The following is a 27,932-nucleotide window of genomic DNA, read 5'->3' on the forward strand; positions in this document are numbered from 1 at the left end:
TCAAGTGGGACATCAGAAAACGGGGATAAACATTCATCTTGTTTCACAATATGCTTTCTCACATCTGCATACAGCTAAAATTGATAAAATCTCTTTTAATGTTAAAAAAAAAAAAAGGGTCGATCAAAGGGGATTCACGCCTTTCACTTTTAATTTGACTGTCATACAAAAGAATTTGTAGGTGAGTCCATACAAAAACGTTTCTGTGCAGAGAACAACACAAGAAAGCAATTCGAACATTTTACTCCAAAAATACTATATTATTTTACAGCAATTTATAATTAATCACAAGTCTACACACAGAGAAACGTCCATGGCCAAACTTCAACTTCACATCTGAGAGAGAAAAGGTGCGGGTTGATGATGTTTACTGCTGCGAGAAGAGAAAGACAGGCAGACAGATGTCAGATCAAATGTTGTAAATGTTAAGGAAGCAAAAAGTTGTAGGTGTGTGTCTACACCTTAGCTTTTTGGTTCTGGACAGGCAAATAGAGCTTAAACTCTGCTGGTAGCTCATCCTCCGAGTAGAGTCTGTCGGAGAAATACACTCTCCGTATTCGACAGTTTGCATGGATCTAAAAATGAAAAAAGGGTCAGAATTTTTTTAAATCAAAGACTTTTTGACTTGAAGAGGCACTGACCTGTACACGCAACGTCTCAATATAGTTGGTTCCATAAGCCCTCCTGGTGAAGTCCGACAGGTTGAACTGAATCTGGTTCCATCCGTCATCCAGCCGCATTGGCATTGTGCAGATGAAGGGCTTCACCCGCGTCGTGCTCTGATAGTTACTCGCTCGAAATCGCCGGCGGACATTTTTATCATCCAGCACCTGGAAGTTATGGGAGTGAAGGAAAAACACGAGTCACATAAAATGTAAATCCTCACCAAACCATGTAACATATCCTGGTCTTGAGTCTGCACCTGGACTTCAAATGTAAAATACTTCTTGAGGTTCTTGATGATCATCACAAGGAACGGAAGTTTAATGCCCAGAGTTTTCTTCGGGTCAGCAGGACACGTTATGTAGGTCGTACTGCAGAACGAGACGGTGTCATCCTGAGTGACAAGAGGAAGCTGAGCGGCGAAACGTTAGGATAGCAAAGCACAAACTCACCTGACATTCGTTCCTTCAACCTCCAACACCTGAGAGTGGATGTCATTGTCTGTGATCCTCTTGATATGACCGTTCCTCACCTGAAAGGACGGTGCCCGGATGATTCACCAAATTAGCAACACGGACAAATAAATGTTATTTATTATTATTATTATTATTATTATTATTATTATTATTATTATTATTATTTTAAATATATACATTTAGTGATGAATTTCACACCGGTTAGCAAGTTCAGATAGCACCTAATAATTAAACGAACGTTATTTCTGCTGCTGCAAAAAAGCATCCTAATTTTAACAAATTAAAACGCTGACAGACACGATGCTAGCAGTGTTTCGCTCGACTAGCTAACTTAGTGAATTGTTGTCTGCGTTTACCTTTTTCTCCCATATCTGGAGCGGTTTGCTGCCGATGCTATAAAGAATAGATAGAAACCCACTCTGGAATGTGTTTTTAAACATTTCTGCTGTAATGTGTAATACGTCCACCGAGGATTAAAAAGGGGGTGCAACTCTGGGTAACCACACGGTTGCTAACAACCAATGCGTTTGTTTACAGCTTTCGTTTCCGTTCCTAGCGACACCACTTCCGTGTTGGACAAACTAAACGTTCCGCATCGGGAGATTTTAAGCTTTTCCGTTGGACAAAAAATACATTTTGCCAGAATATATGATATTTTAATACACCTCACGTTTAGACAGAAAATCTTAGATTTTATAATGGGTAATTTGATGTTAAATATTGTTGTCGCTAAGGAACCGATTGAGTTGTCTTCACGGTTCCTTGGTGATGACGCACCTTGAAGCAAGTCCTGATTGGCTATCAGACCCATCAGACAATTAGACAATGAGAGGCTCGCTCGTCACTCATTTATTATTTTATCTCAATCAAATATGTCACGATTATTTTGTCTCTGAGGGGACCACAACAAAAATACATCTGCTCAATTCTCCCGAGGCGTAATTATCTTCCTCAAAATTTATTTTGCATAAAACATTTTTTGTTGTTATTATTGTAATTTTATTTTATTTTTATTTTTAAATCTTGGACTCCTCGCGTAATTAACTCTTTGAAAATGGTGCATTTCATTGAACTGCATACCCAGTTTCTCTTTAAAATAAAGGTCGACAGAAAAATCTGACAAAACCTTAAAGTAAACAGAGAAACTGTTAAACACAAGCCAGACACCTCACTAAATCCGGTACATCATGATTCAAAAGTTACCGTGGGGTGAAAGAACAATTATTTTACAGGTCCTGCACATCCCGCGAGACAGACAGACAGACAGACAGACAGACAGACTTAGTTTAACTGAAAATTGAGTTTAAATAAATGCAGCGTGTCTTCTTTCCATCTCTACACACACACACACACACACACACACACACACACACACACACACAGAGCTCTCCCTCCCTCCCTCTCTCTCTCTACATTCCTTCCAAGCATGTGTATGAATCTTCCAAGGCTGGTTCACAAGCTGGCAGCTTTATAAGACTGTCTGTTTACATTGTTTTGTCCAGTTCCCTCCGCCATTCATCCAGCTCTCTTCACTAATTGACTCAGGTATTTACATAAAGGCAAAAATAAAAAGACAAAAACAAATATTTCATTAACCCCCCCCCCCCCCCCCCCCCCCCCCCGCCCCTCCCCAAACCCCTTCAGTGCAGGACCACCCTGAAGACAATTAACCTTGAATTCAACTATCTAGGATGTTCTTGGGTGTTTTTAGAGCATCAAACACTTCCAGAAAAGAGACCATTTTGGCATTTTGCTTGATACTTTATGTCTTCTTTACCCATTTTACCTCACCTATATTTGAGATGATTTTTTAGTTCAATTCTCCCAGTGGTCAGCTGGCCAAATGGGACCATTTTGTTTCCCTCTGCTTTTACCTGTGCAACATCCGAAAAGTGAAATATCCTCCATTCTCCTTTTTGAACCGAATCCCAAACATGCCGGTTGATACAAATAGTGACAGAAGAGCCAGAATGAAAAAAAAAAACTGTGTATACGCCTACATTGCACTATAGACGAGGGGCACAAAAAAAGAGTAGGAGGTCCAATGACTTGTGCAGACCCGCCTACATCTCCACAGCAGAGACACATGCAGAAGAAAAGGATGAAATAAAGTGAGAGACCTCCAGAAAGTTTCCCTTTTTTAACATTTAAATATTAGAAGCTTAGAGAATTGCAGCTTGAGACACTGGACAGAACCTTTTGTACATTGTTGACAGGTGAGTTACAGAAACATTAGTTCACATGTGTGCTGACTCTTTTTTCTTGATTGTGCTTGTTTCATTTGATATATTTACTTTCATAGGACAAACACACCCATGGTTGTATTTTTTTTCTTCTTTTTTCTTTTTCTTCTGTGTTTCCTGGTGCTCTGCAGTCACGTTTGCATGTGTCTGTCTTTTTCACATTGGGCTACAACACGTTGCGTTTATCAAAGTCCACGTTCAGTTGCTGCACAGTGATTGACGAGTCAGTCACTACTACCTCATTAGCGGGCGTCACACGTTTAACTTTTGTTGATGTCGAGTCACATTAATTGACCAAATGACTATTTGAACACTCACGAGAAGTCAAAGGCGGAACAGTGGGTCGAGAGTGTGTGTGTGTGTGTGTGTGTGTGTGTGTGTGTGTGGGGTAATCCAGGCGTGCTGCCATGTTTTATCAAAACGTCTTCCAGGTGATGATGAAGAGTGGAAAGACCTTCTGCAGCAGTCAGAAACGTATCCCTCTCAGAAATTTATAGGCACAGGGACGGAACTAAACTGGGTGCATCTGTCACACAGACCATAAGAGTTGTCTATAAATAGTTTAACCAGTGATCCAGGGAGACGTCCATTTGGTGATGGGATTTCTGCTTTTGTGCAGGAAAAAGGGAATCATCCTGCTCAGTGTGAAATGGGCTCCCTTGGGTTGCCAGGTCTATTTTTAGCCTGCTGCATCAGCGCCTGGATGCTGAAACCTCTTAAACGAACTGATCCTGCACAACTTTAAGTCTATCGTCTGTGTTAGTGTGGTGTGTTTGTGTCTTTTGAGTCTATTGGAGGTGTGTGTGTGAAAGAGGAGAGCATGCAGTGCAGCATATATGCCGTGTAAACAGTGTTTGAAGCCTGCACACCAGGTTTAGGCACTTAACATAGTTTAAAGAGGAGAGAGCAGCCCCAGTCTTGTTTATAAATAGACGATTTCCAAAAGCCTCTCTCTGCGTGAACTCCTTCTGATGGCGACCACTGCCCATTATTCTTCTTAATGGTTTGCCCACAGCGCTCCGTAACGTTGACTTATTCGCGGCGAGTGTAGACCTATTTTTCTCTCCCTCACAGGAACATCCCCTGTGTGTTGTCCCCCAATGGAGGTGCTCGTCACCAACGTCAGCTCCGCCCATCAGCCCCTCCCGTCCTCTTTGACCCCTGGCCCCATGAACTGCAGTGCCTGGGACCAGCAGTGGGGGTCGCCCTACTTACACAGGGTAGCCCACCTGGATGTGCAGCTGTACCAGGACTTCTATGCAGTGTGGATCTCCCTCATGGTGAGATGTCACGAGATAATGACGTGAACCTTCAAAATAATTGGTAAAGCAGAAGTGGTTTTGTGTTATTGTAACGTTAGCATAAATATTCATGAATTAATATAATAAATGTTCCTATTTTATATGTAAGCATGCTACTTTTTGCTTTATTTATTGCGTGATAAGAATATTACAAGAAATTGAAATCTAACTTTTGCTCTCTGTTGCCCCCTGCTGCAGGTATGCAACTGCATGATGCTGGTGGTGGGCGTGGCCCTCAACAGCGTGGCTCTCTACGTCTTCTGCGGGGCGTCGGCCCACTCCTCGGCCTCGGTGGTCTACACCATAAACCTGGCAGTGGCCGACCTGCTGGTGGCGCTGTCGCTGCCCGCGCGCATCGCCCTGTACCACAGCGGGGGGAAGTGCGTGGCCTGCTCCTACGTGCACACCTTCAGCTACTTTGTCAACATGTACTGCAGCATCTTGTTTCTGACCAGGTGAGCAGGCCCCTCCCCTCTCTCTACCCTGCTGGACCGGACATCCTGCTCTCCGTTGACCCTCCCTCTGCTCCTCCTCTTCCTCCTCTTCCTCCTCCGTCTCCTCAGTATCTGCGTGGATCGCTACCTGGCTGTGGTTCACGCCTCCGGCACTCTCCATCGGTGCAGGACCACGGGGACGGCCAGGTGTGTCAGCGCCACAGTTTGGTTCGTTGCAGTTGTGGTCACCTACTCTTTTCAGGTGAAGGCATGAACAAGCTCAGGCACAAGCAGCTCAGAATGGAGCTGTCGTCGTGACATGAGATTGTTTGGCATTTCATGCACATTTCAATCTTGCGATGGGCTTTGCCTCGCGCCACGTCTTTCTGTATTTCCAGGAATGCACAATACCAACCAACATTTCCAGCATGATTTATCCAATCAAACCACTGGTGCACAGCTGCTTTGGGGCCCTTTATGGAATATTTGTTTGCCTATAGAGTGGAACTGACGGCCTGAACCTCTGATACTAAATCCATCCATCCATTTTCAATACCCGCTTCTCCCAGCGCTTGGGGTCACTGTGGTCTGCTGGAGCCTCTTACAGCTGTCATAGGGCGAAGGCAGGCTGACACCCTGGACTAGTCGCCAGTTCATCACAGGACCACATCAAGACAAATATCCATTCACACTCAATGTTCTTTAGAGGTTCCAATTCACCTCACATGCATGTTCTTGGACTGTGGAAGGAAGCCAGAGTGATACTGAATCCAAACATAGGAATAAATTATGTTTGGATCTGGATTGGAAGCTCAACTCCGACAATTTAACAGGAGGGTGTAAACAGGGGGCTAATTACGCTGATTTATTCTACAGATAATTGTCCGAGGCAGCTCCACTGGGGACCAGGACCAAAAATGTATCTGGAATTTGTAGATTACAACATTGAGAGTTTTACACTCTTGACATTTTTGATGTCTTCTCTGTTTTGCAGACAACAGCGTTGGAGTTCAGCTCTTCCTGTGTGCTCCTCCCAACTCTCTTCTACCTCACCGTCCTGGAGTTCCTGCTCCCCCTGCTGGCCGTGGTGGGCTTCACCCTGCGCGTGGCTTGTTTCCTCTCCTCCGGCCACGGCCTGATGCATCAGCAGAGCCGGGCGAGGAGAGCTCGCGCCGTCAGGCTGCTGGCCGCTGTCCTGGTGGTCTTCACCCTCTGCTTCACCCCCTTCCACGTCCGGCAGGTGTTGGTCTACTTCCGGGTCAACGTGGGAGGGGGAGGAGCGGGGCAGGGGGCGGGGCACGTACTGGCCTATCACATCACGGTGACCCTGAGCAGCCTGAACAGCTGTCTGGATCCAGTGGTGTACTGCTTCGTGACGGACAGCTTCAGGAGGGCCTGGCGGAGCCGGAGGAGGGGCGGGGCCAGGGAGGGGGTCAGGGAGGCCGGGCATACGAGCGGCGGGGACGGAGAGACACATTTTGGGAACAAGTACTCGAGCACAGCCCTGGCGATAGCGCACAGTGTGGCTGCGCTCTCCTTCACCAGGCCGCCCCTCTCTGTGGTCAACACGGAGCAGTCCATCTAGAAGATCCCCCACCCCCTATTGGCTGAATGTTGTTACTTAAAAGGTTCAGTGTGAAGAAGAAACAGCGACATCCCGTGGTTGAACTTCAGATTGCAGTGTCTTTCACTTTCCCTTCCCATGAACTACAGTGGCCTGCGCACCCAAACCTGGATACCTCGTTCACCTTCTTCTTCGTGGGTTCATTTGAAGGCGCGTGTTGTCCTCCCAATTACAAAATGTGCTCTCGGGCGGGCTGGATTGTACACATCCGGCTTCCTTGTAATTATGGATGAAAGCTATGTATATTCTTATATATATGAGAACCTTTCACCAAATTGCATTTATTGTACTATGATTATACACTTTTATTGATGTATTTATGGGCAGAATATTGATTTAAAAAATAAAAATCAGAAATCAAGCTACTGTAAATGTTACACAATGGACCTTTGAGTTGAAATCGTCAGGTTTTTTTTTGTTTGCTTGTGCTGTTGCAATGCTGTCACAATTTTGTTGTATATAATTTACAGTGACAATAAAGTGGCTTGACCTTGGACCTGCACAAGAAGCGGGAAATTCTTTTTCAAAGTTTGATTCTACCTCGTGGAGTGCTGCGGTCTTCAAAAAAGTGATGTTGGGGATTTGTACACAATCGAGCAACATAATGGAATTCCCTCCCACACGCCTAGTCAGCCAATCACATGCAATCACTATGGCAGTTCAACACCAGATGGCAATCTTGCCACTGATGAGAAGCCCACAGAATGTGATTCCAGTCACTGGGCTTGAAAACACACCTCTCATCCGGCATGCAACCGTGAGTGAGCTGCAGCCGAAGTGAACAAAACTTTGATCCAGCGAATGTTTTTTTTTTTTTTTTTTTTTTTTAAATGTAAAATATTTCTTGTTTTCAGGTAATATATAACAAGCATTTCCTTTATCTGTCAGGAAAAAAATTCTGAATTACAAAAAGTGGGCAACATTTCCCTGATTAAATGATACATGATGAAAAACCCCAAAAGCACAACCTTGCACAACTGCGAGGCGACACGCGCACATGACCCATCAGCTGCTCCCCCTGCGGTCACGTGACCCGTCTGAAGCAGCGGGACGCACGTGTGACCAGCTCAGTTTCAGGTTCCTCTTGCAGCTCATTTGAACATCTGCATGAGGAAGATGAGACGCTCAGCAACAAAACTAGAACCATGTCTCAGCATTCTGACCGCAATGCATGATGGGATGCATGGTCTGTGGTTTAAAGAAGTGGTGTTTTTTTTCCCTTCCTTGACCGTATGAAATTTTGTAAAATGCAACTGATGGGTAGGATGATAGGATTTTTGCTATTTTTGTCTTAGCATTTTCTTAAATAAAATGATTGAACTCAAGCAAACTCACTGACTTCATATAAACACCCGACCGCATCGTTTTCACACTTGTTAAAGAAAGAGAGGAGCCACTGGTGGTTTACTTCCGAACAGATTTTAAAGGTGCGTTCCATACAGTGTTCATCCAGAGTCCTACATATGAAGGCTCAAGCATATTTATAGAACATATAGAGATTTATACAGTCTTTATATAGAAAACAAAACTACTAACAAAAATAATCATCTTTTTTATAGCAGCAAAAAAAGAAAAAACTAAAAGAGAAATATGTATATTTACATCTTTTTTTTTCCAAATAACAAGGCATATTATATATATTTATATATGGTACACTGCGCATACTTTACTTTCCCATTCTTTAAGGATTTTTCTTGATTTTTAATCTCTGTGAAGATCAAAGTGTATAGGCATTTATCTCCTCCGCCATCCACACAGGTTTTTTTCTTTAGGTGGAAGCGAGGCAGACGCACACGTGCACGCACACGCACGCACACACACACACACAAACACACACACACACACACACACACACGCACACACACACACACACACAGGCCAGGTTGACTCAAACTGTGTGGCTGCAGCGTTGCTGCCAGGCTGAAACCTGAAACTCACGTCGCCACATTCATTCAGCGATTCAGGGACAGTGAGGCCGACGTGGCCGCCACTGAAAAGGAAAAAAAGTGCAAAGGCCTGACTCTCATGTGTGGCTCTGCCTTTTTTTTTCTACAATATAAAAAAGAAAAAAATGATCTAAATCAAACATATACAGAAGTAAAGAAGAGACTAGTTGAGCTAAAACGCCAAAGACACATGAAACAGCCCCCAGTTTCTGCACGACTGTGAGTGTAAAACCAGGTGCTTGCAAAGAGCAACAAAGAGCTGCGGACAAACACAGAGATGTTCCAGAACATTCTCCCCTTTTGCCTGAAACCCTGCGAGCAGCCGGGTCACGGCGGTGGACACAAACCCACCACAAGCCCACCACACAACCCAGTGAGCTCCTGCAGCGAACGCAGAGCAGCTAAACGTGTCTGGAAATTAGAGACAAAAAAAGTGAAAGTAAATAAAAACTGTCTTTTTTATCTTTCTTTTGCAACGCGCTATTTTTTTCTCTTACTATTTCATGTGCAATTTTTTGTTTTGTTTGTTTTTGTGCAATGTCAGAAACACACACGAACACAACCCTGCCGGCGTCGGAACAAGAAGCGATTTCAGCAGAAATCTTCACATTCATCGCCTTCTTTCAAACAGAACAAGAGAAAACTTGAGATGGAATCAAAGGTAAAGAACTCAACCTCCCAGCAGGCCTCCCTGCTGCCTGAACATTCCAGAGTTAGTGCTAACATGGGGGGAAAAGGACAAAAAAAAAAAGTCTCGGGATGTGAAACACGGAAAAAGAAACAAGAAAAGAAACTGAGACTCTCAAGTTGAACTTCAAGTATTCGCAGCCTGGATGTTATTTTTTGTTTCCTTGTATATCAATACGACGGCTGACTTTCCAGCACCTTCCATCCACAACACGTGTTGTTGCTGTCGTGAATGTTAAACTCAACCACGTGGTCGTTTCGGAGTGTACCGACCCGGACTGGGAACCAGGTCCGCTCGTCTCTTTTGTTCTCCTTTGTTTTGTTTTTTAAAACACCTTTTACATATTTAAGCTATAAAAAGAAGAAAAAAAGACACACACGTCCAGCCATGCATCAGAAAACACATCCCTGAACCTATCAGGTCAACGACAAGAAGAAGAAAAAAGAAAAAAGCTCAAGTGATTTGTACAGAGTCATACTTTGGTGTTCCACACATGCATATTGCTGTATCGCATGCAAACCTCCCAAAGTTTTTTTTTTTTTTGTTTTGTTTTGTTTTTCACTTTCTTTCAATAAGCTTTACGTTTATCTTAAAGTGTCCACTTTCTTCAAGCTATTTTATTGCCCTGGTGCTGAAAGAGGCCTTCAAAAGAAAAATGAATCCCAGTTTCTTCTCTCCCACAACGGGAGCAGGTTAAAACGCAGGAGAGCGTTCCTGCTGCGCTGCTGCCTGGCTGGCTTCCACTGAACGCACCTGAAGTTACGGAAGGATTCTAGACACTCGCTCAAATCAAACTGGGCGGCCAAAAATTAAACAAAACAGCAGTAAATTCGCCTCCAAACAACAACAAAAAAAAGCGAAAGGCTTCAATGCACACAAAGACGCGGCTCCAGTCATGAATAAAACTCGCTGCCATCCGCGTCAATTTTCAGCGTTTGCATGTTTTTGCAGCCAATGGAGCAGAAGGGCAAACTGACCCAAATCCCGCAGCTGTTTCCCCCCCCCCCTTGGCAGGGATTTCTCCACCTCACACAACCCCTCTGCACGCTTGTACACACTCTGCCCGATTAACCACCGAGGGCCACTGGAGCGCTGCCGGCTGAGCCGATTTGTCTGAAAAAATGCGACTGTCTGCACAACCTTGTCGGTCTGTCGCGACCGGGCTGCCATCTTCCAAGAGGAACGTGCGTCACTGTGCGTTCGTTCGCATCCCCACATCCCCTTATCAAAGAGCTGGAGCCTCAATAGGGCCGTGTGTGTGTGTGTGTGTGTGTGTGTGTGTGTGTGTGTGTGTGTGCGTGCGTGCTCAAACGTCTGCTGCAGGGTCAAAGGAATGACCAGCTCAACACTTTTGTTTCCTCACGGAGCTTTTGTCACCGCCGCCTCGTCAGCGAGCGAAACTGCAGACGGAGTCAGTCGGCCAAAGGCTGCAGCAGATGAAAAAATGAAAAAAAAAAAAAATGTTGTCTGGGTGAGTTTTTGGGTCGACCCTCTTTTAAATTTGATCAGTGAAAGGAAATCTACTGTCTTTTCGCCGTTACTCTGCCCCGCGTGTTAAATCAGAGCACTGCGGAACGTTGTGTGTTTTATGCTTAGCTTAACTTAGCATGAAGGCTAAAAAAACTAAACAAATACAAATGGAGCCTCGCCAGCAACAGCCATCAGGCTTGAAATCCAACCAGTCCTTGTCTCACAGATGTAAAGTCACAAAAAACAAAGAGTGCCAGTTTTCTATTAGATCCTCAATTCAAACCACGAATCAAACAAGCAACACTAAAACACCAGAGGCTTCTTTTCTTCTTCTTCATGCTTTTATGGTGGGAACTACAAACTTTTGACCTCTAAAGTACAAGATCAATTTTGCTAATTTTCTCTGTCGTGTTGAGAGACGTGACAATCCGACCCCAACAAAGCAACTTGGAGCAACTTCCAACATGTTGCGTAACGCTTTTTCAAAGAGACGGCTCAGGTAGCGCGCCGGCTAGTAACAAACATTGTGCCAACATAAATCAGAGCAACACGTGGAGGAGGTTCTAGACAAGGAGAAGATCCTCCACCACCAGCTTCTCCTCTGCAACTTGGCCCCTCCTCTTAGTTTCGCCTCTCCAAGACACACAAAAGTCTCAGTCTGGGGCCTCAATTAGTCATCAAAAGGATATTTGGGATTTTAATGCCCTGTATACTTTACATATTGCATCTACGCTCTCTCTCTTCTCAAGGAATTTGGAAGAAAACAAAAACAACAAAAAACAAGTGCGTAATGGACTCTAAATCAGGTATTCATAAAGGTTGTTTTTTGTCTTTCCAACCCTGTAGTGAAGGCTAAAGCAATCTCCTTATGTGAAGGAGATTCATTTAAAAACAAAAAAAATGACATAAATGCTTGAGGGATTTCTTTTTTTTTAAATGCCACTTCCAAAAGTCTTTAAAGTCTTAAAGCTACAGTCACAGAGTGGTGAAAGTCCAGCAAATCCTGCAAAGCCGAGTGCGTTTGTTGGCATCACTTTGGTGAAAACGAAGCCTTGAAGTGGGCGGCCAGACGCACACTCAGCGTCAACTCCAGCGGCAGCAGACATCCAATCGAGCTGATTCCACCGAGAGGGAAGAACATTTTTCAGCATTTCTTTGAACTTTCGCAGCTTTTGCAGCATACCTGCAGCAAGACCAATGTTCCTCGGAAGAGTTTCATGATTTGCGTCTTTGTTCAGCCGTTTTTGCGCTGGGAATAGAGGGTCAGTTTCAAAGGTGTGTGCATGTGTGTGACAGCTCACTAGCGCCTCCTAGAGACACAGAGGCAAGCTCTCCTGGAAAATATTTATTAAATTGAGAATAACCTCCATCCGAGGATCACTCGGTGAGATGGTGTAGATCCTAATGAAAAGAAAAAGGCCCTTCCAAACACCTCCATCCGTAAGCTCCCAATTTTTTCTCACCGTCATCCGACCCAAACTCATCCAGCCAATCACAGGGCTGACTCGTTCTCCGTGTGACATGAGGCAGTGGTGGATGTGGCCTTGCCCTCCTTGTTGAGTTTCAGGAAGCTGGGTTTTTCTATCACCACGGCGACGGCGCTGGCGCTGGCGTGGCTGTTGGAATTTTCCTGCGTGGTCAGAGCCCGTTTCTCCGCCGCTTTGGTCGAGTCCCCTTCCCTGCGGATCAGAAGGTCTCATTGACTGTTCACATTAACTCAGAGGATGAGTTTCAGTAAAATTTCGAAGTTCGCGACCCAGTTTTGGCTGCTCTCTGGGACAACGTTGAATAAAAGGTTTAACACGTTCAGCAGCCAGTTACTTTTCATTTGTGTTCAATTTGAGTTGTACAAAGAGCATTATCTATCTTCTACTTTCTGTATCCTTAGCTCTCTATTTACTTTATGTTCTGACACTTCTTCTACCTGTGCACATGCTGTTACTGAGGAAAACTAAGGGCAATATTGTCTAATGATGTCACTTATGTCTACTTTAGTAAGTTTTGTTGGCTAGCTGCTAACTCATCTATACTTGCTTCTAATTGGGTAAAGGTTTTCAGGTAGAGGCATACAGTATTGACCAATCAGGCACAATGAGGAGCAGGTTGTTGCTCACTGGCTAGCCTGTTTCCTTTAAATATGAAAAGCTAATCAAGGAAAATGTTCGATGGAGCTGCTTATTTAAAGGGATAGTTCATGACTTTGCTGGCTCATGGCTCTGGTGATATCTTCAAATCTACGTGTGCAGCTGACATTTTACAGAAGTCGGGAACAGCACATCGGTGACATCTTAATTTTGGGTTGTTACGTCTCACTAAAAGGCCCTAATCGCCCTTTGATGACCGCAACCGTCTTTCCTTACGGGCTGTTTGGAGTCGGGTAAATGACCAGGAAGCAGGCGGAGAAGAATCCCAGAAGAGAGCCCCCAGAGGCCACCATTGGAATCACACGGACACTTCCAACCGCTTCAACGACGGCGCCCAGAGCCGAAGCCACCAAGATCTGACTGATGTACACCTGCAAAAAAACACAATGACCACCAAAAGCTTATTTTTTACAGCACCAGTAAGCCTGAAGCTGGAAGGTCCAACGGAAACATTGCGGACACAAACCTGGCAGGATAAGATGGCACAGTCGATGCCAAAGCCTCTTCGGGAATTACCAGGACTGTGGTGGATGTACTGCAGGAGGCAGCCAGAAGCAACAATTAGAGATGGTAGACGAAGAACAAACATATTTGATGCAAGTTTGTACCCGGCAGCTAGTATATTTCATCTGCGCGTATTTGCACCTCTTTCATTTCATGGTACTGTCCCAGCAGAGCGTAAGGACAGTAGGAGATGCTCATGGAGATGACACCCATGCTGCTGATCATCACCATGGCGACATACACATTGGGAAAGATGGCCATGACAGCAGTTCCTGCAGAGGAGGGAAGAACAGGGTCAACTGTTGCAGCCTCCGCACCCCCTGACCTTCCGAGCCGCAATAGTTTCCCGCTGTGTTGTGGCCAGTACCGATGGAGAATCCAAGCGTTCCCAGGATGTAGATGATCTTGATGCTCAAGTCAAAGTTGTCGAGGTACTTCTGAAGAATGGCTGGCGAGGAAAAAGAAGACAGGGATGAGGTTTGTAGCCGAGGTTATGGCACAGCTCAGCGCGACGTGTATCCCTCGCTGTGAGACAGTGCAAAGCTTTGTTACCTGAGCACGTAGCTGCAGTCATGGCGTAGATCACCAGGCCCCAACATCCCATCTGGACTCCTTTGTGATAGTTTTCCAAAAGTGTAGAGTTGGATGGAGCCTGGGAGCGGTGAATAAAGAACTGTTAGAAAAGCTACATTTACACTGGTTTTGGGTTTGGGCGGCACAGATCAACGTGTTGTCTCAAAGGTTCTCAGTGGTCCACGTCATCTTTATGTACAAGGGTTAAGTTGAGGCAACTGGACTGGTTTTGCTATCGTGAAGATGTTTCCTCTTTCATCTGAAAGGCTTCTTCAGTAGTAAAAAAAGGTTGGAGAGTCCATGTATTTTAGCACCAGGAGGAGTTTGGAGGTGGGCTTAAAGGCTGTTGGTCCCTCCTATTGGAAAATAAGTTATATGCTAATAGGGTGAAACCCTATGTAAGATGTATGTAAGAAATGTTTTCCATTGTTTCCACTGCAAAATGCTGGAATTACCATCTTGAAAACGCTGACATATTTTTTCAATTTTCCATTGAGACCCCACAACAAATTCATGGTCTGGCATCTCAAAACCACAGAGACGAAGGCAGAAGTTGTGTGACAGGAAGAAGAAATGTGAGTTTCTCGGGCCTCCGCACCGTGGGGTCTCCGTGGTAGATGACTTGTCCCATGAAGTCGGTGAAGAAGACGGCCTCGGCGATGATGGAGAACCAGGTGAGCAGGTGACAGACGCACAGCCGCAGCAGCTCCGGGGGCATCTTCAGCATGGAGAGCCACAGCAGCCGCACGGTGGTCTCGGCCTTTCACAGGTGGACACAAGACGAAGTCACATGGGGAACGAGGATAAAAAAAAAAGAAAAACGCCTCTTTGGCTTTGGGTTCTCACCTCGCCCTCCTCGCTCTCCGTGTCCCCGCTGGAGGAGTTGGTGTTCCCGCTGCGGTTCCTGTTCCTCTGCCGGCTCCGCCTCCTGTGCCGGGCCTCCACCTCGTACAGGTCGTTCATGCTGCGCGACGGCTTGATGAGGAAGGCAGCGTTGGCGCGGCGGTAGCGGTAGCGGTGGTTGCCCACGCGGCCGTAGTAGGAGAAGGTGCAGGACGGCTGGCGGTAGAAGGTGTGACGGTAGCGGGACTGGCGCGTGGGCGCCCCCGTGCTGGCGGCTGAGGAAGGAGCGACACATGAAGCCCAGTGAGAACCTGCACGAGAAACTTTTCTATTCCACTGTTGTCGCAGGAGCCGTGTCATCAGAGATTATCACCTGTTTACTGACAGATTTGAATAAATCATCAGGATTAAGTTGTGCAAATATTCTAACAGACAAGATACAGGGCACTGAATAGAACCTGATGAATTATGATAATATTTCTCTACTTTGTCTTTAAACATGACTCTGATTTTTAAATAACAGAGTTTGACGTTTTAATGTTGATTTTTTTTTTCATAATATATAAAATAAACCAAGTGTACAGCCATGAGTTTAACTTGCGTGATGCAGGATTTGGTGGCCGTGTGGATGCCACTGATTATTTTGTCAAAAAAAAAAATCTTTCTATAACCTTTGTTAACCGTGCAATACTAAAAAATAAATAAAATAAATGGATTTGTAAAAATAATGATTATAATGACAAAATGTTTGTATAGCACTACTGGTAAAACAGGCCTTTTTTTAAACAAAGTTTTCATTTCTGTTTATAATTTTTCAATAATATTTCTTCTTGCCCCCTACACACCTTTGACCATGCCGGCTCGATGTGCCTGCCCCTTGGAGCTCAGCCGGTTTGAGGCGGCCACGCCGGCCAGCAGCCTCCCGTTCAGCGTGCGCTGCTCGTTGACCTGGTTGTTGAGCAGCGCCTCCTGCCCGTCGTCGTTCTCCATCTCCTGCAGGAAGGCCGAGAGGCGAGACACCTTGGGGCCGTCGGCGCCGTGCGCCACCTGCTGGCCGTTGGCGTGGAGGCGCGGCAGGTCCTGGCTGCCGGCGCTGCTGCTGCGCCTGACGGTGGTGGCGAGTCGGTGCGGCGAGGCCGAGTGGCTGAGGTTGAAGAAGGAGGAGACGGGTGGCGAGCCGTGGTAGGGCGAGAGGCGGTCGGCGAAGATGGACGGCTCCAGGTGGCACAGGAAGAGGGCGTCGTGCTCCATGTGGTCCAGAGTGGCGTCGGCCATGGCGAGCACGCTGTCGCTTTTGCCTGGAAGCGGGGACGCAGGGTCGTCAGTGGTTTTTATTCCCCCTATCAGATTCGTTTACATTTTGTGATCGGGCGGGACGTACTTCTCACGAGCTCCACCTCCAGGAAGTCCATGTCCACGTCGCCCTGGTCCGACTGGTTGTCCCCGTAGGGGTCGTACAGGTCGTAGGTGTCCATCATTTCATCCTCGCCGATCAACTCCAGCTTGGGCGCCAGGAGGCCGGTCCTGCCGTTGGCGGCCGACTGTGGGACGGTTCGATCTGGACTCTCCTGGTTGGACGGCAGCAAGAAGACAGTGATGATGATGTAAAACTGCCGAATGATTTTGAACACTACTTTTCATAAAGGCGTAATGAAACACTTATTAATATTCAATGTCATGTAAATAATTTGTAAATAATTCCATAGATGTACATATGTGTTTTTCCTTTGTTATTCTATTTTCTTTTTAATTGTATTTATTTATTTATTTTTAATTCATTCACATTTTAATCCTCTTCTCTTTGCACTGTATATGCTGTCATAATTATGCAAATTCCCCTGATGGCATACCTGGTCCAGGCGGTCGTGCTGGGGCGAGTACTGCTCCTCCTCGATGCTGAACAGGTGCAGCGCCACGGACACGGTGAAGAGGATGGCGGCGAAGAAGAAGAGGATCTGCTCCTGGGATTTGAAGGCCATTCCCAGGAAGGTGTGCGTCCAGTCCAGGCCTCCCAGCGCGTAGCCCACGGCACCGCCGAGACCTGCACACATTTATATTTTCATCCCTGGGACTGCAGCAGAAGCGGCCTGGCAAGACCGACGTCTAGCAGGTAAACTGGCAGATCTCCAGAAAATAGAAAACCTCTTGTTTATTCGGCTGAAAGTGTTTGTTGGACCTGTTGGAAAGGAGCCAACAGCTGACTTGAAGGTTATCAAAGGGTGTATTTGCAGAGCTTCAAGAAAAGTGGAGGAGGTGAAGGAAGGACTCTCTTTGTTTGCTCAAGAGATCAATGGTAAGTTCCAAACACATATTGTAAGGACACAATAATTCATCACAAAGTCTAATAGTTTTTTTTTTTTTTTTTTTTTTACAATTTTCCCATTTCATCCTCCTGCTGAAGCTCCTGTGTGGGCAGTACCTGCAGACGCGGCGTGGATGTTGAGCGCCATGTCCTGCTCCACCGTGTCGGCCACGTCCAGCAGGTAGGCTCTAATTGGCCCCTCCGTCGCGTCCGCACAGAAGTCCAGCACCACCACGCCCAGCACGGTGAGGACGATTCCTATTGGCTGTCTGCCCTGCTCGTCGCCCATGGACAGACCTGGCAGTCAAACCCAGGAGAGGAGAGTGAGATTTAACACCAGGACACACTTTTCATGTTGTCACTGATAATAGCATTATTATTATCATTATTATTATTATTATTATTATACATGAAAGGCAAGTTAGGTTTTCATGATATGTGTTTCAGATTTTTAGTAGACATTTAAAAACTGTTATTAGTGTTGCTAGTTGTGATGCAGTTATTTTAGTGTTATTTTTTAATTCATTCATTTTAAAATGCTTGTTAACGTTATTTATATAAATATTCATCTAAGTATATTTTTTTGTATATCACTCATTTGAAACTGACATCATAACAAACTTTTTGATCGTCAATAAAAATAAAAGCCAGTTATCTGCAGCATCACTGGATGTCTTTTCTGACTATGGCCTCTGTGTTTGTCGCCAACTATTGGTGCAACAATTGTTGCGTCCATCTGCACGGGCTCATCTGAAATCACTGTGCTGACGCAACAATGGTCAATGCAGCACATGTGATCAATAGCGGGCCAGCGAGCAACCATGGCTGCACGACACAAATACAAACATACACATATGGGTCACTGCACTCCATTCATGTGTTTCTGTGTGTGTGTGTGTGTGTGTGTGTGTGTGTGTGTGTGTGTGTGTGTGTGTGACCTTGTACGTCTCGCCACGTCTTTAAGCTGGTATCGCCACCAGCTACTCATTGTATGTGCATGCGCTGGTGTGTGTATGTGATTGCGTGTGTGTGATAATACTGGCAAAACGACACACTCTACAAAACGATATCCATTGATACAGAGGAAACAAATGTTCCTAGAAAAAGGCTGTGTGTGTGTGTGTGTGTGTGTGTGTGTGTGTGTGTGTGTGTGTGGGTGGGTCTGAGCGACAATAGTGCCGTTACACTCACTGCTCAGAGCTACAGACAGGAAGTGAATTGTGATTGGTGGAAAGGAGGAAGCAAACAGGAAGCATTTCCTTGTGAACTGGCTGGTCCTGTGTTCCCATGTCAACACACACACGCACATGCACACACACGCACACACACATACACACACAGACACACACACACACACACACACACACACACACACACACACATACATATATATATATATATATATATATGTACACATATGTATGTATATTCTTTTTGCTACACACATATATATATATATATATATATATGCATATATATATGTATATACACATACATACAGGTTACTTAAGTTTTTTCCCCATGTAGCTGTGAGTGCCGTGAGCTCACACACTGGAAACAGACTCACTCTTTTTTTCCCTTTTTCTCACATTTCTCATACATTTCTCACGCGGTCACTGTTTGCGGTGCATAAACACACACAATACACACACCTCAAAAAGCCCTGGATGACCTGGATGCTGAGCACTCGAGCAGAAGAATGGCTCGTAACAGCGCGGACCGTAAATTTACACTGAATGAACGGCGGTGAGAAACCAACACAAACAGCTTCCGCTTTTATGATTACTCATGCTTCCTTGTGAAATGCCCTTCCACTCTGTCCTATTCATGCAGGCTGGTATATTAATAGTATATTAATAATATACTATTATATTAATATTTGGGAGGCGCAGTAGCCGCATTAGCGTCAGAGACCGTTTTCTATTCCTTTTCCTTCCTTTTCCCAGTGGAAGCCACATCCCGGTCCCGTTCCACAAACCTCACGCAGGATCCTGTGTAGGTCTGCATGAAGCCAGCGATCAATACCGCCGTGGCATGACCGAACGGTGGTCGATGGCTGTGATTAGATAAATGCGTCCTCGGAGGGACGTGCTAGTGACGTAATGAGCCGGGGGTCGGGCAAGGTGTCACACGACCCTCGGCGGCCGGTGAGAAAAGCTGAAGGGCAAAACGATGCTCGGCTAATCCAGGGAGGGAATGTGCCCTCATCTGTGTACTCCACGGAACAGGTGCATTATGGGTAGAGGCAAAGCCAAAGGGGTTCCAATCCCACTGGAGGTGGAATAATGATGACGATCGGCTGACTGTAACTTTAAATTACACACACTGTCGTGGCAGGCAAGCTGCGAGTTTGAGATGCACTACTGTGTTATTATTATCAAACAGAATGTATTTCTTTTCCTATGATTACACCTATTTTTTTTATCTTTATATATTTTTATTTTATATTTTTATATTTCTTAAAATCTTAAACTTTTTATATTATTTTAAAGTTTAAAATTTTCCTTTTTGGCCATTTACAAACCTATTTGGTATGGAACTAACAGCTTGATAGAGTCTATTATGAAACTAATTACACCAATTACAGGAGGAAAGACCTTTTGGTAGCGCTCTTATGCAATTATTGATCGGCTTCTTCCCAGTTATTCCACCACACAAGTACGGCATAAACCCACCAAAACTACATGACAACAGAGGATGCACCTGCCAAACATAAATAATTGTTTTCTGTTTCTGACTTGTATACATTACATATTAGACCAGCTATTGGACTGTGGTGTTTTATGAATGCATTAATCTATAAAAAGCACATGAACATATAAACTTTACGTCAAGGCAGTGATTGAAATATCTTGAATTCTAGCTGAACGTGTTCTCTCTGAATAATCTTATCGCTTTTTCTTTTTTTTTTTTTAAAGGAATAATTGTGTTTTATGGTTTGACACTGACACACGCAACACACACTGCGCACGCCTCACCTATCAGCGAGCCGTTGAGAAACAGCGCCACTCCGAGCAGCGTGCCGATGCAGAGGGCCAGGATGAAGGGCCTCCTCCTGCCCCAGCGCAGGGTGCAGCGGTCGCTGGCCGAGCCGATCAGGGGGGTGAACATGAGGCCGAGGACGGGACTGAGGAACCACGTCAGGCTGTAGTACTGCTCGGGAAGACCTGTGCAGGCACACACAAAGAGACACAGCGGTGATCAGGACGGATGTGAAGACCAGACAAACAAGCACCTCTGAGCGTCAGGTTCAGGTGTTGTCCACAAGGGGGTGCAAGTAATGCCACAGCGGTCAAAGACACACTCATCCCAGCCCAAACCCTAATATCCATCCATCCATCCATCCATCCATCCATCCATTTTCAATACCCACTTACTGAACTCAGGGTTGCGGGGGTCTGCTGGAGTCTATCCCCCCCCAAACCCTAGTATAATAGATATTTTGGTAAAACTAAAGACATTTTAATCCAGATCAGCAAAGTGGAGATGCATCATGTATCAGCAGAAAAAAAACTTTGCTCAACACAAATAATTTTTGGGGGGATAGCTTATTACAACCTTGCACAGTGGCTACCAGCAATAGACAGGCAGATGCGTCATCAGTTTCTTTGCTTTTCCCCTGGAATTTCTGACAACTTGAAAGATTGCACACAACAAAATAAAACATAACAAAGCCAAAAAAAACAGACAGTGAATGTGAGGAAAGAGAGTAGGCCTAAAAACAATGTTTTTCACATTTTCTTCCCTTCTATCTTTCCTCGGAAAACCCTCTGAAACTCAGACTTGTGACTTTATTACTCAGGAATGTTTTGTTCTGACGAGCCTCCACAGCTGAGAAACAGATTGCCGCAGACAACAAAAGATGATCGTTTCAGGAATGGAAAAGTACATTGCGGAGACACACCTGGCGTTGTCCTTCTCGCACATTCCGTCGCCATGAGAGGGAGCCGACAACACCTTGCAAAACCGCATATAATTCAGCGACACGCCCCGACATCACCAGCAACCAAACCCAGCTGCTGACCAGCTCTGACACCCAGGGGTGATGCAGGTTCCCCGCTCACACCCGAGACAACCTCAGAGCTGCCGGTGGACGCATACAACGGTGGACAAACAAGAGGAAATGTGACTCATATCTTGTGTGTAAACGATGTGGCTTCTCTGAAATTCAAACCCGTTATTGGAAAATGAGAGCAAAACAAGGGAGTCGTTTTCTTTTGGTCCTTAACGATGCCTTTAATAGCTGCTGACAGGACAGAAAGGATGAGGAGGAGAAGGAAGAGGAGGAGAAGGAGGCGGCTAAGTGGAGTCAGCTGAGTGTCACATAATCAAATCAGACCTTTTGTCATCGGTCCTGTCCAGGTGCCGCCCACTGACGGAGAGGCCAATCGCATTAAGCGCCATTTAGGACGACCACATTAATCCGCGAAGGGCGCACGACGCAGAAGTGAGTTTCATCTCTGTTCATCTCCATTATGTTTGCACTTTGGCACCAACTGATAAAGGATCGATGAAACAACTGAGATGGCAAAATAAAACAAACAAACAAAAAAATTCCACCACACACATTGAATCTGCAAATTTTAAACATTTTTAGCATCTATTCAAAGTGCCTCCTGCATCATGACGCTACAGAGTGAAGCTGCATTTAAAGGCAGGATGGAATTTCACAAAAACGGCTCGTGTCAAAGTTGACAGTGTGTGGATGCAGCTACGCAGCATCGAGGCAGGTGATTTAAGACTTAATGAGTGACAGCGGAGCCGCAACGGTGATGTCAGCGGCAGCTAATAGAATCAGCGGGATCAAGAGGTGCTTTTAATTCAAAATTGCATTTTAGCAATTCTCACAAAGGGCTTTTCAATGAGCCGAATCAAGAGCTGAGAGTCATCCTATCCCATCACGGAGAGCCTGCGAAGGATGTCTGCACCTCCATTAATGGTGCAGCGTGACTCAGGAGACTCGGGCGTCCGCCAACCCCTGCGCCGAGCTCAGGAGTGTGTTTGGGGAAAACACGGCGCTGCAGTCCTCAGAATTAAGTGTCATTTTTCAATAATAGCACTGCAGTCGGTCACCGCCGTTATGCAATCGATATAAATTTCAATGAAAATGTTAGAGGATCGAAATTGTGTGTCTGTATTTTTACCTCCGGGCGTCATGCATTGTGTTGTATGTTGAAAGTAAAGAACCGGATCCTGCGCACAAGGCTTAATTTCCTGCTCGGGGGCCACCTGACCTACGCACACTGACGATGTCGAGGTCGCTCAAAATAGAGCCGACGTGCATCACAACACAGCCTGGGTGGCGCTACTGGGACGATAACCAAATGGGAAATTAAGTGGTGAGTAACGGATGTATATTCTTTCTTCCTTCTGCAGCTTCCGCCCCCGTCCATCAATTCTCAGCCCCATTTTGTTTTTGCGCACTTTGCGTTTCGGCGACACGGCGCTGACCTCCGCTGACACCGTGGCGGATCGCGTCGCTGCCCCCCTGTATGTTTGCGCGTGGCCCGTCACAGCGGTGACCAGGTCTTGGGAACCCTGTCACCGTGTCGGCTCCATCACCTTCACTTCCTGTCGCCTCCTAATATGGCCGTGTCATTCACACGGCACTTCCTGTCGTGGGGTTTTGTGGAAACTGAGGAAAGCTTTGTTTCTCTTGCCTTTCTCCCACTCGCACACACACACACACACACACACACACACACACACACACACACACACACACACACACACACACACACACACACACACACAATACGAGTCGTCGTGGCGGCAGACACAAATCAGTCTGTCTGTAGGTTTGTCAACATCAAAACAGGAAACATTGCTCGTAAACAGTCCCCTCACACACACACACACACACACACACACACACACACACACACACAAAAACACTCCCAGTCAACACCGGGTAAATAAAGACCAGTCTCTGTTCCCACACACTTACACAATCTCACCTTCCCAAAATAAAATACACACACATACACACAGCTATGTTCCCACAGAGAACACACACATACACACGGATATGTTCCCACAGAGAACACACACACACACACTCACACACACACATACGGAACAATACTGAGAGAGCAGGAAGTATTTCGGAGAGAAAAAGCAAAAGAAATGAGTTGCGGCAAGATGGACGGAGGGAGGAAACAGGAGAGGAGGAAGAGGAGGAGTAGTGTGAGAAAGGATCAGGATCAAAGAAGGAAAAAAGTGAGTGTTTGTGTGTGTGTGTGTGATTGCATGTGGGCGAGAGGCAGGGGGTGGCAGGGCGAAGGAGGGAGGAGGGAGAGGAGAGAACGGGAAGGGATGAAGGAATGCTGACAGTGTATTCATTCACCTGACAGGTGACTGATGGTGGGAGGGAAATATCAGCTCCGCTGGTCGATACAGTGTGTACACACACACACACACACAAATAAAAGAAAAATCTCATTGTTCGGAGCAGCAGAAAAACGACTGGATCATTAGAGAAACTCTGGGTTGGCGGCCAACAATGCAGCCGTTTGATTCCTGAGTTCTGAACGTTCCGAACCGGCGGCACCCGCTGGGGACTGAACGTTCCGAACCGGCGACACGCGCCGACTGTTCTCTCCATCAAAGAGGAGCCTGAGCTCCGGCTTCATTCTGCTGCTCCTCAACCCTCGAGGCCGAGCGGTAAATCTGGGCCGACAATTCGACTCGTTGTTAGCGCAAAGGAGCTCGGCGGGACGGCAGCGGCCGTCAGGCACATGCAAGCAGAGGAGAGACGCGTGCAGGCGGCGAGGGGGGAGGGCTTATCTCAGGCCACATGACCTCTGGGTAGAAACAGCGGCGGCCGCCTCGCTGTAAATGTGTCCTCTGTTGTTGGGGAAGGTGCACCGTCCGTCCAGATGTTTGTGATCACTGCATACTGGGACTTTGTTGTTCCCGTGTTTGCTGGCGCCAAAACAAAACAGTGTTATTCAAAAAATTATTCAAATACCCTTTTTCAACGCAGGTAGTTGTTTTTTCACGCCATTAAGTAACAATGTTGATAGAACCACAGGTTCTACTAATGTTCATTTAAAGTTTGGACTTTAAACAAACAGTAACAGTAAATAAAACCTCCCGCTGGTCCTTACTCGTGTCTCACAACCTGTCTTCCCTTTTCTCTCTCCGCCACTGAAATCCTCCTCTGCACAATCTGACCAGTGCAACTCTACCCCCGCACCCTCCATTCTCCTTATCCCCATTCCCACAAAACAATCCGCTCGTATCCTGCGCTGGCGTGAGAAAGCAAGGAGGAAAAAATGAGGAGCGTTCCCTGCAAAGAAAAAAAAAAGAAGCAACAACCGCAGGAGAAACAGTGTGAAAATGGGAGAGCGTAGTGGAGGGCAGAGGTCACGAGGGGAGAAAGTGCAGAGGAAGGAAAGAGGGTGAGAGTGAAAGAGAGAGAGAGAGAGAGAGAGAGAGGAAGGGAGGAAGGGAGGAAGCAGGTGTTTTTGAATAAACAAAACTGGTGAGCAGAGTCAGGTGCAGCGGTCCGGGAGGTGGGGGAGAACAGTCGCAGATGGAGTTCAGGAGCAGATCTGAAATATTTACACGCACGCTTCATTATTGATTGGAATCTGCTCGTGGGTTTCCGTGCCAACGCCGAAGCCTTCGGGCTCGTTGGGGGCGACAAATCTCTGTTTGTCGCTCTTCTGGTTCTTCCCTCAGAATGAATCCATCACAAGGGGAGGGTCTGTGTCACCGCCTTGACTGTCAGAAATGTCCAATATCCATACTACTGGCTGAACTAGCACAATATCATTCACGAGGCCTCTGTCTGCACACATGGCGGTGGTGTACTGCCCCTTTAACTTGACCCTTTAAGTCAAATATTTGCGGGCGAGTTCCCAGGATTCCTCAAGGTCAACTTCCTCGCTGCGTCCTGATGATAATGTCAGCGTAAAAAACATAAATTCACCGTCGTTCTCCTCAGATAAAAAATGTTCTGTTGTTTCCTTTCTTTAAAAAGAAATTCTCCTGATCTGGTCTGCAAAGTTACATCATCAACCTTCTTCAGTTTTGATTAAGGTGATTAGTTTTGAGTAATGTTGTTAGGACGAGTAATGAAAAATGTTCCACCATAAAAAATGTTTTAAATATAATTTAGGAGCACATTATTCAACCCTAACAGATCCCCTGGCTTAGTTTTTACTCTGAGGCCTTTAATCTGAAGGTTCATGATGTCATCAGGACACAAAGTCACATGTCAGTAAAAGGTTTGTTTGCTTCTGTGAATGCAGCGAAAAAACATCACGTCGCGAAACCAAATGTGCCGACTTCGCTGAGGAACTCTGATAAGTGATTCTGTCTATCAGGGCTACTGGGGGAATGGAGAGAAGGAGAGAAAGGAGAGTGAGGAGAGTGAGAGGAGTGAGTCATTTCATGCTTCCAATCGGCAATGGAGGGGGCAGGCATCAATGACAAAGTTGTGTGCGTGTGTGTGTGTGTGTGTGTGTGTGTGTGTGTGTGTGTGTGTGTGTCTGGAATAAGACATGAGAAAAGTCCATCCTTCATCTGTGCCACAAAACAGTAAAATAAGCCCTGCGTGATGTCACAAGGGGACCTGATACCTCTCCTATGTCAGTGGTATCAACTTGCAAGGTGTTTTGAAGTGTGCAAAGTCCGACAAAGTGTCTTTGTTTTAGCAGCAGGGCTGCTAACACGAGGCTAAATCCACTGGAGTCTGATGTGTATTAAAAAAAATAATAAAGATCTGAATAAAAAAAATCCCAGTAATTCTTTTATGGGTTTCTGCAGAGGTGAGAAAGGAATTCTCCTTGAGTCATCCCTCAGGGAACCACTATTAACAACTCTGAGGTCCGACAGCAGAGCTGCGGTCTGCGCGCCGCACGCGCACACACACACACACACACACACACACACACACACACACACACACACACACACACACACACACACACACACACACACACACACACACACAAAATCAGACGAGTGTCTGGGAGTCTGAGAGGAAACCAGTTTTCAGAGCCGTCGACTCGTCTGGTTCAACACAGACCGCGCCTCTGGTAGGAGTTTGTGCTTCCAGAGAAATAAGAGCAGCACCATTCCAACAGCGGGATAAAGAGGTGTGAAAAGACGAACACACGCAAACACATGCACACATAGAAAGAGTCTCTCGTCAGCAGTTACGTAACACTGCTGCAGTGAAGTGCCCTACCTCCTACAGACAGGGAGTCAGACTGAGGGAGCCGCAGATTTGAGACGCAGGAACGCAGAAAGTTGAGGAAAAAAACCCAACCTCACCACACTGCAGCAGCAGCAGCCGCAGCAGCAGCCGCATGCATTTATTCTATTTTTCCATCTTTAATGCCTCCAGCATTTGCAGGCTGCACAAATGTGCGACCACGTGTGAGTGACAGGGGGAAGGCGGGACCCAGTGGACGCCTCTGACCGCCCTCTCTGCTCCGCGGGGACAGTCAATAGAGCCAATCAGGTCGGCAGAAAACTGTTAGTAGCATGGTGCGTTCGAGGTTGCAGTGGAGCAGTTTGGTCAGGTTTTTGTTTTGTTTTTTTGTTTTTGTTTTGTTTACTGCAACGTATTTTTCTTCTTCTCCTTCAAAAGGGCCCGAGGCCGTCTATTGGCCACGCCTCTCAACGACTGCTATTTATCTTTATTTGCAAAAAAATGAGAGGATGTGAAATAGAATGGAAAAACAAATACATCGGGGCAGAGAGGTTTCCACATTCAGCGGTTGCGTGTTCTGGATTTTATTTTTGAAAGGTTATTTATAGAGTTCCCGAGAATACAGCCAACATCTGGAATTTATTTCCCGATAATCAGAGCAGTAGGGGCGTTTGAAAGTGATTTGTAGATTAATGTACTTTCAGCCTCCTATCATGACTAAAGGGATATTATGTAATAGCATTTCACCACTAGAGGTCATAGTTTTTGCGGCGCTTGTATGCCAAAACAAACTGTCTCCCTGCACTTGTCCTGCCGCCTCAAGACCCTCTTGGTGTTTTTGTTGTCTAGCTTTCAGTTCTCTCGTTTTCAGTCTTGTTTTCCGGCAAAGCACGGAGCAGGTGCACTTCATTCGTTGTTTATTGGGCAAACTGCCCACACAGAGGGCGCTGTGACGTCACTTTCTACTCGTGTCATGATGCACAGCAGCGCCGCATATTTGTCCTCGAGTCTAATGAGTTCATTCATCACACATACAGCTCCTTTGAATAAAACATATGCATGCAGACCGGAACACTGGCCTTCTGGAGGCCACGTGAGTCTTGGACATGTGACCAGAGCTCCATACTATGACTGACTGTTTGTTTCAGTACACAATCACACTGTTGTAAACAGGAGCAAATATCCGACTCTTACAATATGAAGCAAAAATGTTAGCTGGCTTTTTTTTCCAAAGCAAAAACTGCTTTCCCTGATCTTTCTTTGTCGGCCGTCATCACCTGAGCTCATTGTTGTTTTTGATGCCTTCATGGCTTCATGCAGGAGGGTGTGTGAGAGTAATGTGCTGACAAACAGATAACACACACACACACACACATAATTCAGCCTTGCATTCCTCACATTCCTGACATTAATAGTGGCAAACGTACTCAGAGCACCCCCCCACACCCCCTCCCACGGACAAAAAAGAAAAGTGACATCAACAACGTGCCAACTGACTCTGCACTTATTGCAGTGGCATGACTGTAACCCTGTCACGCATTTCTGACCTGGTGGC

At 45.9% G+C, this 27,932-nt stretch overlaps 3 protein-coding genes across 4 annotated transcripts in view; 1 reads left to right on the plus strand and 2 right to left on the minus strand.

The window, feature by feature from the left end:
• Positions 1 to 133: 133 nt before the first annotated feature.
• LOC142877436 (cilia- and flagella-associated protein 20) lies at positions 134 to 1,687 on the minus strand. Its single transcript, XM_076012073.1, has 6 exons — positions 1,496 to 1,687; positions 1,116 to 1,195; positions 923 to 1,034; positions 642 to 830; positions 462 to 575; positions 134 to 373 (listed from the first exon to the last, which is right to left on the minus strand). Exons 1-6 carry the CDS (start codon positions 1,577 to 1,579, stop codon positions 368 to 370), a joined length of 585 nt encoding a protein of 194 aa, XP_075868188.1. The 5' UTR covers positions 1,580 to 1,687; the 3' UTR covers positions 134 to 367.
• Positions 1,688 to 4,347: 2,660 nt separating this feature from the next.
• Positions 4,348 to 7,997, plus strand: LOC142877557 (G-protein coupled receptor 20). Its single transcript, XM_076012293.1, has 4 exons — positions 4,348 to 4,662; positions 4,882 to 5,138; positions 5,247 to 5,379; positions 6,112 to 7,997. The coding sequence occupies exons 1-4, from the start codon at positions 4,483 to 4,485 to the stop codon at positions 6,700 to 6,702; spliced, it is 1,161 nt and encodes a 386-aa protein (XP_075868408.1). The 5' UTR covers positions 4,348 to 4,482; the 3' UTR covers positions 6,703 to 7,997.
• A 2,378-nt stretch (positions 7,998 to 10,375) lies between these two features.
• Positions 10,376 to 27,932, minus strand: part of slc45a4a (solute carrier family 45 member 4a) — a 40,146-nt gene continuing 22,589 nt past the window's right edge. Inside the window, exons 1-14 of one of the 2 annotated variants that reach the window (XM_076012292.1) lie at positions 21,116 to 21,749; positions 20,190 to 20,378; positions 17,329 to 17,508; positions 16,760 to 16,950; positions 16,291 to 16,477; positions 15,755 to 16,207; positions 14,913 to 15,184; positions 14,665 to 14,826; positions 14,046 to 14,145; positions 13,861 to 13,941; positions 13,635 to 13,765; positions 13,456 to 13,524; positions 13,206 to 13,360; positions 10,376 to 12,524 (exon numbers count right to left, since the gene is read on the minus strand). In XM_076012292.1, coding sequence (XP_075868407.1) covers positions 12,338 to 12,524; positions 13,206 to 13,360; positions 13,456 to 13,524; positions 13,635 to 13,765; positions 13,861 to 13,941; positions 14,046 to 14,145; positions 14,665 to 14,826; positions 14,913 to 15,184; positions 15,755 to 16,207; positions 16,291 to 16,477; positions 16,760 to 16,950; positions 17,329 to 17,508; positions 20,190 to 20,378; positions 21,116 to 21,149 — 2,391 coding nt within the window. In that variant the 5' untranslated portion in view covers positions 21,150 to 21,749 and the 3' untranslated portion in view covers positions 10,376 to 12,337. Of the gene's footprint in view, positions 12,525 to 13,205; positions 13,361 to 13,455; positions 13,525 to 13,634; positions 13,766 to 13,860; positions 13,942 to 14,045; positions 14,146 to 14,664; positions 14,827 to 14,912; positions 15,185 to 15,754; positions 16,208 to 16,290; positions 16,478 to 16,759; positions 16,951 to 17,328; positions 17,509 to 20,189; positions 20,379 to 21,115; positions 21,750 to 27,932 lie in introns of those variants that run through there. The other variant, XM_076012291.1, reaches the window with a different exon arrangement.

This window comes from Nelusetta ayraudi, unplaced genomic scaffold (genome assembly GCF_046127955.1).
Source record: "Nelusetta ayraudi isolate G7.1 ecotype Tasmania unplaced genomic scaffold, CSIRO-AGI_Nayr_v1 ptg000135l, whole genome shotgun sequence".
In the NCBI taxonomy this organism is placed as follows: domain Eukaryota; kingdom Metazoa; phylum Chordata; class Actinopteri; order Tetraodontiformes; family Monacanthidae; genus Nelusetta; species Nelusetta ayraudi.

Bases quoted from the DNA above. Each gene is read 5' to 3' on its own strand.
- LOC142877436 (XM_076012073.1), bottom strand. From the start codon at position 1,579: ATGTTTAAAAACACATTCCAGAGTGGGTTTCTATCTATTCTTTATAGC. The intron at 831-922 runs GTGCAGACTCAA...CATAACTTCCAG, and splicing joins ATTTTACATTTGAAGTCCAG to GTGCTGGATGATAAAAATGT. The intron at 576-641 runs GTCAGTGCCTCT...TTTCATTTTTAG, and splicing joins TTGAGACGTTGCGTGTACAG to ATCCATGCAAACTGTCGAAT.
- LOC142877557 (XM_076012293.1), top strand. From the start codon at position 4,483: ATGGAGGTGCTCGTCACCAACGTCAGCTCCGCCCATCAGCCCCTCCCG. The intron at 5,139-5,246 runs GTGAGCAGGCCC...CCGTCTCCTCAG, and splicing joins AGCATCTTGTTTCTGACCAG to TATCTGCGTGGATCGCTACC. The intron at 5,380-6,111 runs GTGAAGGCATGA...TCTGTTTTGCAG, and splicing joins TGGTCACCTACTCTTTTCAG to ACAACAGCGTTGGAGTTCAG.